Raw genomic sequence first — 12,257 nt, forward strand, 5'->3', positions numbered from 1 at the left:
GTAAGACAACTCCCACCTGTTTATGCTCTCTGTATGTGTGTATATATATCTCCTCAATATATGTTCCATTCTATATGCATCCGAAGAAGTGGGCTGTAGTCCACGAAAGCTTATGCTCTAATAAATTTGTTAGTCTCTAAGGTGCCACAAGTACTCCTGTTCTTCTTTTTATAAATAGCATACATTTTCAAGTTAGTTTTATAAAGCCTGAACCTAATGATTTTTTTTTTAAATCAGATGATTGAAATCCATTCCAGATTAAATTAATAGTTCAAGATTAAATTTCAGATTGGAATTTGTTTCTTAAAAAGAAAAAAAAAAAGCCACCTTAGAAAATTCCATCCATAAAACTGGTGAGTACATTAGTAGGCCAGGAAATGCCAAAGTTGAGGCCGTGTGTGCAACTTAACTTCTGTCTAGTTGTACATGTGCTTTATCATGCTGTTTTTTATTATCAGATTATTTATCTAATACCGTACATTGTACTATTTTTTTTCCTACCATTTTATATGATGCATCTTGCAAGATTGATGAGGAAGGGGATCCAACAAGAGAAAAATGAGTTGCAGAGTAGACACAATTGTTCACTTCCTTTTTTGTGTGTGTGTGGTTTTTTTTGTTTGTTTCTTTCATTCTGATGAAGATATTCTGCCTGGCTTTTGTGTGTGTATTTGTAAATATAGGCAGATGTTTACATTGGAAAGCTCCGATTTTGATTTTGTTTTGCTGGAAGAATTTGAGGTGGAGTGACCAGTGAGCTTATGACATCACAAGAGATTGAGACCTAAACAGTTGAAAGAGGAAGAGATTTCTAGTCAGATTGTTTAAAACCTGTGGGGGTTTTCTGTTTTTATTTTTGTTAATACCTATTTAACTCAAGCTGCCCACTCAACATCAACACCCCTTTCCTTTCCGATGAGGGCTGCCATTATCTAGTTCAGGAAGCAGTTGCCCTGCACAGAGAAGATCAGGCTTTTGATATTCCTGAAGGAACTGCCCCACACCACCAGAAAAGCATCTTAAAAATCCTTCCCGACTTTGTGATTTTTGGGGCTGATTGCATGATATTTTTGTGTGTGACTCATGACTTGAACTGTCCGGGTTAGTAGGGTGACCAGATGTCCCGATTTTGTAGGGACAGTCCTGATTTTGGGGGCTTTTTCTTACATGGGTACCTATTACTCCCCCACCCCAATTTTTTACACTTGCTATCTGGTCACCCTACAGGTTAGCAATACTGGAGGTATCCAGCCTGAGCTCACTGATGCTATCCCATCCCAGACTGTTCACTCAGCACTCTTACCCTTTACTGCTCCTTCCTTCGCTGTCATCCTGCCCCTTTTACAAGGAGTTTGACCAGGTGCTGGGGACTGCACTGAGCATGGCGCCAATGGTGTGAATCCCATCGTCCTGTGAACCGTCCAGTAACTCCCTCAACAAAACGTGCTAATTAGCCACTAGCTCGCCCTCGGCCAATAGGTGTCTCCGCTGCACAACTCCCCCACTTGTGAGAGTCTTTCTGGGCCCAGCTACTGGGCTCTAGCAGGCGCTAATCCTTTGTGCTGTTCTCCATGAGACTCACAAACTACTTGCATGTGATATTCAGATCAAACCGCAGCTGCGGTTAAGTCAAGAAGCTGCCAGACCTGTGAGCTACAGGTGGGATCTTCCAAGGGAGAGGAGAGGGGTTGAAGGAAGAGGGAAGCCTGGCACTTTAGGAGGGTCATGTATGGAGAAGGAATTTTTCTGAGGTTCACCCACCACTAGTTGTTGGTATGAAATGTCCTTTGCTCATTCTCTTCCTCTCGCTCACTTTCCCTCTGCGTTTATTTTTAATTGTGTTTTGGAAGCATGGGTCATGGAAGGTCATTCTGCCAGGGCGATGCAGATAGCTGTTTCTGTCCCAAGCTACGGTGAGGTTTTTTTACAGTAATTCTGGCTTGTTCCATAGGCAAACGTATTCCTCAGAGTTCTGGACCTTTCCTACAATGGCTTCAGTAACAACGGCGCAGCTGCCCTGGGGGAGGCCCTTAAAGTCAACAATGTGTTGGAAGAGCTCAACATTAGGTGAGTCAGGCTCAGGTCATGATGTAATACGTCCCACACTTGAAAGTGAGAGCACCCCCTGGTGCTGAAACCCTGAGCAGCCATTGATCTCAGTTTTATGTGTAAGGAGGGACGGTCTTGCTGCCGCTAAGATGACAAAAAGAATGCCATGTAATGGGAGTTTGTCCATGAAATTTCTAGCTGGGTAAGATCTGTTGGCATCTGTTATTTACTGCCCTGCCCTCAGTCCTGGCTGCCAGGTCCCCAGCTCTGTAGTCAGCCTGGTGGCCCCAGAAAAAGCGATGGCGTAAAGGAGTGAGGAGGCTTACTGGGGTCAAGGTGACATCGTTACAATCTTAAATTGGGAAGGAAATAAATTGATTCCATCTGGCTGGGGAGGATGGATGGAACGAAATCTAGTGATAAGGATCCAGGGTTACTAGCACCTCTGGAAATGAGAAGAAAAGTGAAATGGGACTTCGGAGTTTAGAGGGCACCTTGTGCAGCCTGAGAGAGAAATCTCATGTTTGTGCTCACAATGAGAGCTGGACAAGTTCCTTTGTTCTTCAAAGCACTGGCCTATCTACTAAGGATAGTTAGGTGTGAGACGTACTGTCAGGCGTACAGTGGACATGTTATGCTAGGAACCGATTCAAAGAGGAGGCTGATTGGTTCAGCAAAGGGAGAGTCAAGAAAACAACAGAGGCTGGTGAAGTTAGTGGGAGAGCCACGAGACCGGGTAATTTTCAGAGAGATGCAGTTATGGAGACCATGAACATAACCAGAAATGGTCATGAGACAGGCGGTGAGCAAGGCGGTAGTGCCAAGTACTCCCTGCAGTGTAAAATCCCACAGGCGAGCTGGCAATGACCCTCCCATCCCAGTGCATTAGGTGCCAGTGGGACCTAAGCTCCGGAAGAGCAGGCAGTGGCTGCTGCAATGCTAGGGGCTACCTGGATATACTTACAAAACTAACATTTCAAGGAACAAACACTCAGGTTTTAATTGTCACACTAACAATAAAAGCAAATGCTCCGAAATAGACATGCACTAAGCAGGGCCAGTCCAAGTCAGTATTTGGATGGGAGACCTTCAGGGAAAACTTGTGCACTTCAGGAAGTGGTGTAGCTGCGGAATGCTGGGCTGCTGGCGCTTGTTCTCCAGATGAGATTTAAAACCGAGGCCGTGAGCATTCAGGGTCACGAAAGATCTCACAGCACTTTCCGTGAGAGTAGGTACATTAACACAGGTGTCCCAGACAGATACGTCTCCTCCCTGCAACTTCAACTGGAGATGGGATTCTTTGTCACTTCCTCTCCTTCAAATTGTGTGTAGAGAGCTGTTAACCTGCTGCTATTAATGCCCTTCCAGATGTGTCCACATGTCAGTGGTGGGAGAAGTGGTTCCCTGTACCTTTACATGAGTTTGTAAAGCATGTTGTCCTCCTGTTGCCCATACTGTAGTAAGTGTCTCCATGACAGTGTGGCCCTGGCTGGGGGGAACACGGAATGAAAAATGTAAGAAGTCTACCTTTTCTCTGTTGTTCTAAGCAATAACCGCATTTCACTGGAAGGAGCTCTGCGCTTTGCAGTAGGCCTGAAAGAAAACCGGACTCTGAAGAGCCTTAATGTGAGTAGCTTTTTTAAGCAGACATTGGAAACGGCAATAAAGTAGATATTTAAACTGTCACTGGCACATTGAATCAGATTCTGCGTGAGCCATTCTGCAGCAACAGCAGGGGAGCCTTTAGCATCAGTCTCCGGCCACGCCTGTGAAATGTGGCGTGCAGATGGTCTCATGTAGACAAGGAGTGCTTGTATTCAACAGTCTTTTGAATTCAAGTATTTTATACCCCTCCCCCTACGTGAACCAGAGCCTGCAGCCTGCTGCTCCCTGTTCTGCCCTGCTGTCTAGCACCTCGCCTTTCAATATGGAGGGTGATCTTCCTGGCCTCTGCTGTCAACTCCTTACATGGTAGCCACGTTTGCTGCACATATCTGGGAGCTGGAGGGAGACGTGGTTAATGGCCATTGGGTGTCTGACCTGTCCCTCAGCTCAGCACAGTAGGGAAGACACTCTGCTCTGTTCTTCTTCCTTTCCATTCCCCAGACAGCACAAGGGAGCTCCTGACGCTCAGGTGAAGTAGGTCATGGAGTGGTGGAGAGTGGGTATGACCAGGTGTACTGCATTTTAGATATTCCCAGCTGGTGTGTTGCCCTTTGGGGACCACTGGCAGCTATCCTATGGTAGAATGGCCTCCACGGTCAAGCAGAGAATTACGACTCCATAACCCGTTCCCTGACAGCTTAACCCTTTTTCCACATTGCTGCATCCAGCTTCCGCTGGGCAAAGAATCTTGTGCTGGTGTAAAACACACAGTCGAGGTCAGTTACACATCCTTGAACCTAAGACACACATAGGTAAAGTCAGCCAGTGATGGTGTGTAAAGGGAGAAAAGGAAGAAAGGCAAGGCTGGAGCCTTGTGGGAACCCCCATTGAAAGATGGGACGGGGAGGAGAAGAACCAGGAGAGAGTGGAGTTGTGGATGCTGAGGGAGGACAAGAGGACCAGAATAAGGTTATGTGGTTGCTTTAGTGAGGCCTAGGCACATCCTGATGATCCCAAAAAGCTACCTTTTTTTTAATAAGTTTGGTTCCTGTAGACATGAGATTTTCAAATAGTCATCACCATCCATTCTTCTCACTGTGAGTTCCTGCTTTTGTTCCATGCCCATGGCATGTGCCTGAAGACACTTGAAAGGGACAATTTTGCTCTGTAAGACAGCTGCAGTTTGAGGTGTGAGTTCCAGATATCAAAGAAAGGCGCATTAATGAAAAGAACATGCAAACTGTATTGTTCCTGTTGTTGTTTCCTGTGTCTGCCTTTAGATGGCCAGAAATCCCATGCAGAGTGACGGCTGCTTTGGGATTCTCAAATCTATACAAGCAAATTCCGGGGCCGTGGTAGAAATCCTGGACTTCTCCGTAAGTGTTAAACGGCGGGGGGCAGGGGCAAGTTTGGCCCTTCCAAAGGAGACTGGTCTGAACTGTAAATAACACAGTGCTATCCACGTGAATTACTGCAGCGCTATCATTGCAGGCCACCATATCTGGGTGGGCCCCCAACTTGAAACCATGGGCACCTAAATACATGTCCAAACATCACCCTTGGATGTTCTCAGTGGCACGTAGGTGCATAAATGCCTGATTCATATGCCTACATGCCAATTTTGAGTGTCCAGCTCTAGGATATGGATGTCCAGTTAAGGTGCATAGGCATTGCCCTTTACACACTATACTTGGCCTTGTTCTACTAAAACAGCAGAAGCTGGAGGGAATTTGAGCTACTGCACATCCTGAAACCTCTGGAAAAATCTGTCGCACCTGGTCTGTGAAGAACCAAATAGTTTTATAAAGATTTGTGTCCCATTTTCGTTAAAACTAAGTGGCCCTCCGCTCATAATCCTGGAGGATGTTGAGGCTCAAAGAACTTAAACTGAGAATACATTCTCCCACTGGTGAAAAGTGCCAAACTGACAGCTCTGAGGAAGGCAGGCCTTTGCCCACGGATATGGCATGGGCAGTGTTGGTGCAAGCTTCCTCACAGTACCCTGTCCATGTGCCTCACCCCTGTAACTAGTTGAGATGGGATTCATTCCATCCAGAGCCTCTCTCCTAAGGTTTGGCAGCTGGTCCATGCCAGTTTTGACCATTCAGTAACAACTTCTAGTCACAAGTGACCTGGGATGCATTCATACAGTGACCTAAGGCTAAAAGAGTCCATTGGCACTGTGGGCTACCAGAGCTGCTGGGTGCCTTCCGAGACCATCTGCAAGGCGGGGTGTTGATCTGAATGTGCTGTCTAGACTGGGAGTGTGCACTGTCTGTTCCATGTGTGAATTTAATAATGATTTGATATTGTCAGATAGCAGACTCAAATGGAATTATTTAATCAAAGATTAATACAGAAGGAAGGTGGTGAAGTGAAGGTGGTTTGGTCCCTTCCTCTATACCTGGTGGAATGCTGACAGTGTTCATTCCCAAACTAACTTTCCAACCCTCTTTCCTTTTATTGGGTGTGAGACGAAACTCCTTTTTGGGAGGGAAAAGTACTTTCCCACAATTAATTTTACTATATGTTCTGTTTTCCTAATTGCTGATGGAATTTCTTTTATGATCCTCAATTTACCTGATTGAAGAGTAAAAAGGAATCTCTTATCCAATCATTATTACTAACAGCTATGACACCAACAGTTCTTAATGAGTTAAAAACATCTTTCAATGCATCATTATTTTGTCCATTACAGAACCCACTCGGTTTTGTTTCTCATATATTTTTGTAGACAGTGTTCATTAGGTTGAGAGGTCTCTTCCCTGGATACCTGGACTATATTAGTAAAGTCTGGGTAAAAAGTAGGGTTAAAAGATTACATGCACTCTGTTATTGAGTTCATTTTCCTTTCACCCATTAGGTTCAATTGAAGGGCAAAGAACTTTTTATTTTCAATTATATATAGGGCAATAAATACATAGATACATAAAATAAAGACTTTTAGTATATAAAAATTACAATTTACCATACAAAAATAATAAGTTAATATTTACTAACAAGTCAGACACAGATTTGAAACAGACACTGTGGCACCTTTCTATCTTTCTCTATTTTTGCCTGTAAAAATACAGGGAAATGAAATCCCAAAGGTATGTGTTACTGAAAAAGGAGGGTGGATTATGAAGGCCCCAAAGTCAGAACATTCAGAATGATTGTTTCTGCAAATAGCATAGTTCCACCGCATTGCATCTATGCAGCATGGCATAATAGCACATTGAACAAAGACCAAATGTTTGTAGTTAGACCTATTGTGATTGTGGTACCCATAACTTAGCTGTCTGACTTGTGTAGTTACATCATAAACCACCATCTGGTTTTAACAGAGGGTCTCCTTCTATTTAATGTTTAAGTTTTGCCAAAAAGTGACAGACCCCTTCACCTGGTGAATGCTGTCGCGGATATTGTAAAACTACCTTTTTTCAAATGTTTTTGTTGATGGCTTATTTTTAATTTATAAAGGAAAAACACAGGTTATAACGCTCTCTTAATTATTAATAATAGAGCAACAGTTGCTCCCTGTTATTTAGTGACCTGTTGCGTTCTGACTGGCTGAGAACAGACGAAATGTATTCTTCAGCCAAAGAGAGACCTGACTATCCTGCCTGTCCCAGTACCCCCTTTCAAATGCTATTCCTCATGTTCTTACAAACCCTTCTCCTGTTCCAGCACTTTCCTGACTCCCTCCTCAGGCTTTGTGTGAACTCTGCAGACAGGCTGCGTATTGCATTTTCTACCTCACCCTTATGCCATGTTTTATGCATTTCAGCCACTTTGTGCTCTGATCATTCTAGAGACACGGCCCTCAACGGAGTTGTGAGTTGCTTGCTTGGAATCTCATGTCCTCCCTTTTTGACTTGTCAGCTGCTCTTGACCCTTTTCCTCGTCTTCTTTGTGTTTCCAGTTCTTCTCCGGACAGTTGGAGCTAGTTTTATTTTATATCCACCAGAGCTGTGGTATTGCCACTTGCTGGTGAACTGGTCGATGGCTCAGGTTATTGAGGTGAAGGGACTTTGTCAGAGGTTGCATTAGTTGCATGGATGCCTGAGAGCAAGAACATGTTGTGATGCATTGCGTACCTTTGCTGTTGCCTTTTGAGAGAAGGTAAATTGTACTGAACACTGATCTGTGATACTTTCTTCCTCTAGGAGATCCCTGTGAACAAAGACTTTGCAGACCTGTGTGATGCTGTGAAAATGCTTTCCCCAAATCTTCAGATCAGACATGGTGGAAATGCAACACTGCACAAAAAAGACCAACCAAAGGTTGAGATCCAATCTTGGTTCAGTGTGGAGGGTGATTCATAAAATCCCTTGGCCTAAAAGGAACCTCTTCAAGGTCACTTTGGGTGTGTCTACACAGCCTGCGGAAGAGAGACTCCCAGCCTGGGTAGACAGACTTGGGTGTGCAGGGCTCGCGCTAGTGCTCTAAAAATAGCTGCGTAAACAGCACTTTGACGTTGCGACTTGGCTGGGAGCTCCGGCTCTGAAGCCCTACCTACCTCCCGCCTGAGCCGCAACATCAAAGTGCTGTCTGTGCCGCTATTTTTAGAGCACTAGGTGGAGCCCCACAAACCCCAAGTCTGTCTACCCAGGCTGGGAGTCTCTTCCCCAGGCTGCCTGTGTAGACATACTCTTAGTCTACGCCCCTGCACTGTGGCAAACTCCTAATATCACTGACCATCTCCAAGCCTTGACATGAGGATTTCTAGCAGCAGTGCTACAATGCCTTCCATGGAAACATTTGCCATTCGCTCAGCGATGTCGTTAAAAGCTGCTCCTTGCTGTAGCTTTACATTAATTGGACTAGATTCGCTGCTGTGACCTGGTGCTGGATCTCACCAGCAGGGTGGTCTCCTGGTGCAGGACAGTCCCGAGTGGGTACAGAACCAGCATAATTAGCTCCTACACTACCTTTCTCCTTCAGCCTTCTGCACAGGGCCTTTGTCAGGGCAGGGAGGGGGCTTGACTGGAATACTCAGTGCCCAGCTACACCTTCTGCTTGGGGCCACAGCCTGCTGCCATAGACTAGGGCAGCCTGGAGACTGCATTAATCTATGCTGGGGCCGTGACTACCATAGAGCCAGACCCCAATTCAGGGAGCCACAGTCAACTACTTTTCATAGATTGTAAAGCCAATAGGAACCATTGTGATAATCTAGTCTGACCTCCTGCATAACCCAGGCCCTAGTATTTCACTCCATGATTCTTGCATTCAGCTCATATCTTCTGCTCGAGCAAGAGCAGATCTTCTAGAGTACGTCCAGACTACCCGCCGGATCGGGGGGTAGCGATTGCTCTATCGGGGATCGATGTATCGAGTCTCGTCTAGACGCGATATATCGATCCCCAAATACGCTCCCGTCGACTCCAGAACTCCATCAGTGCGAGAAGCGGAAGCGGAGTCGACGGGGGAGCCGCGGCCATCGATCCCGCACCGTGAGGACGGGAGGGAAGTCGAAATAAGATATGTCGACTTCAGCTACGCTATTCCCGTAGCTGAAGTTGCGTATCTTACATCGACACCCCCCGTAGTGTAGACCAGCCCTTAGAAAGAGCCTCCAATCCTAAGGCTTTGAGAATCCACCACACCCTAGGTAAATTGTCCCAGTAGCTAATAGCCTTCACACCTTATTTGGAGAAAAAGACTGGTGTAGTGTATGGAATAGGACAGTATCCCTTTAAATAGTTTGTGGGCCCTCTAGTGTACTCAGTGTTCTGTGTTTCGGTTTCCAGCAGCTTCTAACCAGAGAAGCAGTATAGGTAGCTAGACCTGGAATGTTTGTGTATATTCAGTAAACATGGTTATTTGGGACTCAACTGTGTTTGTGCAGATTCTTCATATTTTGTTTGTTTTGTAAAGAACAAAAGACCCAACCGATAGCATAGTGAGCAGGGCACTAGACTGGGACTCAGGAGACCCGGCTTCAGTTTCCAGCTGAGGAAGAGATTTCTTGTGTGACGTTGAGGAAATCACTTAGGCCTTGTCTACATGAGAAAGTTCCACCAATTTAACTTAAACTGGTTTTTAAACCAAATTAACTACATTGGTGCAAATCCCTGTGTGGACACACTTGTTTTGGTTTAGGTTTTGCTTAGGTTAAACCTGTCCCTAATTGATTTAAGATGAACCAAAAATAAATCTGATTTTTACCAAAATAAGTGTCCACAAAACCTTTTTGCACCAGCTTAACTAACCTGGTTACACTTGCTTATGGCAAGAGTTTAACTTTCCCATGTAAACCAGTCCTTACTCTACACTGTGTCTCGGTTCCCCATCTCTGAAAAAGGGATGGGATACCCTCACAGGAGGGTAGGGGCTTCATTAATGAGTGTGAGGTGCTCAGACACTGTCGGGGGGGGGGGAATATATAAATACCTAGGTAAATAGATTATTTCCAATCTGTATTTATCCAGCTTCAGATCCCAGCCGTTGGATCTCATTCTTCCTTTTTCTCTGAGATAAAAGAGCTCTGCTATCAGGATTCTTCTCCCTCTGTAGGTCCTTGTAGGCTGTGATCATCACTTCTTAGGGCAGGTCTTCACTATGGGGGGGGGTCGATTTAAGATACGCAAATTCGCGTAGCTGAATTCGACCTATCGGAGCCGACTTACCCCGCTGAGAGGACGGCGGCAAAATCGACCTCCACGGTTCCCTGTCGACGGCGCTTACTCCCACCTCCGATGGTGGAGTAAGAGCGACGATTCGGGGATCGATTGTCGCGTCCCGACGAGACGCGATAATTCGATCCCCGAGAGATCGATTTCTACCCGCCGATTCAGGCGGGTAGTGTAGACCTAGCCTTAACCTTTCTTTGAATAAACTAAATAGAGCTTATTTAGTCTCTCGCTATAAGGTAGGTTTTCCAAATCTCAGATCATTCTTGCAACTCTTTTCTGAACTCTCCCAAATTTATCAACATCATTTTTAAAGTGTGGACCCCAGAACTGAATACAGTATCCAGTAGTAGTCTCACCAGTAACCTCCTTTCTCCTATTCAATATTCTCCAGTTTATACATCCAAGGAGTGCCTTCACTCTTAGCCATCACATCACACTGGGAGCTCGTGTTCAGTTGGTTTCTGCCATGATTCCTTAAGTCTTTTCTGAGTCACTGTTTTTCAGGATACAGTCCCCATCCTGTAATTGTGAGCTATGTTTTTGGTTCCTAGATCCATTGCACCTTGCATTTGGCTGTATTAAAATTGTAGCACCAGGAGGTATCAAAATGCCTGGAAATCATAAAACAGTACAGGCACACAACCTTAACTCTTCCCTCAGTTTGATAACAATAGCAACTGGGAATGTAACAGTACCTTACCCCTCCCTGACCATTTCTCTGTGCCCATCACAGCTTCACATCAGCATAAAGTTCTATGGACCCATATGGTGCTTTGTGTAGAACCATTGATTCATTGTCCAATTTTTCTAACAATCCCGCAAAAATTGGGGTCAGGGCGAGCCCAGCTGTACAATAGCAACCTTAACAAAGTTTGGGCTGAGTGTGAATAAATGGTCTTTTTCTATTCTGTAGGTTTCCCAGGAATTTTCGTAACACTATATGTGCTCAGTGGAATCAAAGGTCTTCCTTTTATTTGTGACTGGAACTGGATGAGCCTTGGACACCCCAAAATATGTGACCCTTTGATTATTCCTTCTTTTGATCTATCTTACATTGAATTGTGGGGGCAGTTACCATCTATAAATTGCCCCTCCCCAGTACCCAAACAATGACATTTTCTCCAAGAGGCACCTTGTTGAATGTGCCAAAGTATGAGACTGCCCCTACCATTGTCCTGGTAAAACAGGTTCTTGATATTCTGTATTTTGTTGAAGCTTCACTATTGGTACAGAATGAATGTGTTTGTCTTGTTCAGTGTTGTGGGGAAATCTGGTTGCATCATCTGTGCCATGGGGAGGATAGCTCAGTAGTTTGAGCATTGGCCTGCTAAACCCAGGGTTGTGAGTTCAATCCTTGAGGGGGCCATTTAGGGAATTGGGGTAAAAATCTGTCTGGGGATTGGTCCTGCTTTGAGCAGGGGGTTGGACTAGATGATCTTCTGAGGTCCCTTCCAACCCTGAGATTCTCTGAGATTTTGTTTACTATCACTTTTCAGCAAATAATGATATTTGTAAATAAGCGATATAACTGCTTGATAAAATTCTGTGTAGCTACATGAAATTTGTCCTGTAATTGTGAGAACGGTTTCAGATTTTTATATCTAATAAATATTTACTGTCATTTAAACTCACTTTTGTCTATCTGGTCTATTTCTAGTCCATCAAATGAGTGTGAATTAGCAATAGGGTTGCCTGGTGTCTGGTTTTCAGTCGGCATGCCCAGTCAAAAAGGGACCCTGAGCTCCTGACAGCTCCTGGAAGCAGCCGGCATGTCCCTGTGGCCCCTAGGTGCAGGGGCGATCAAGATAGCTCCACATGCTGCCCCCAGTGCCGGCTCCACAGCTCCTATTCGCCGGGAGCAAGGCAGAGCCAGGGCAGGCAGGAAGCCTGCCTTAGCCCTGCTGTGCCACCAACCAGGAGCCGCCTGAGGTAAGCGCTGCCTGGCTGGAGCCCACACCCTGAACCCGCTCCTGCACCCCAGCC

At 45.3% G+C, this 12,257-nt stretch overlaps 1 protein-coding gene across 1 annotated transcript in view; it reads left to right on the top strand.

Moving 5' to 3' along the window:
• LRRC74B (leucine rich repeat containing 74B) overlaps nucleotides 1-11,651 on the top strand; it is a gene marked incomplete in the record, with an annotated part of 26,098 nt that extends 14,447 nt beyond the window's left edge. The window contains 5 exon segments of the mRNA XM_034791581.1: nucleotides 1,952-2,067; nucleotides 3,597-3,675; nucleotides 4,935-5,030; nucleotides 7,803-7,919; nucleotides 11,188-11,651. Of these exon segments, the coding sequence (XP_034647472.1) occupies nucleotides 1,952-2,067; nucleotides 3,597-3,675; nucleotides 4,935-5,030; nucleotides 7,803-7,919; nucleotides 11,188-11,208 (429 nt within the window).
• Nucleotides 11,652-12,257: the final 606 nt, after the last annotated feature.

This window comes from Trachemys scripta, chromosome 15 (genome assembly GCF_013100865.1).
Source record: "Trachemys scripta elegans isolate TJP31775 chromosome 15, CAS_Tse_1.0, whole genome shotgun sequence".
NCBI classification, from domain to species: domain Eukaryota; kingdom Metazoa; phylum Chordata; order Testudines; family Emydidae; genus Trachemys; species Trachemys scripta.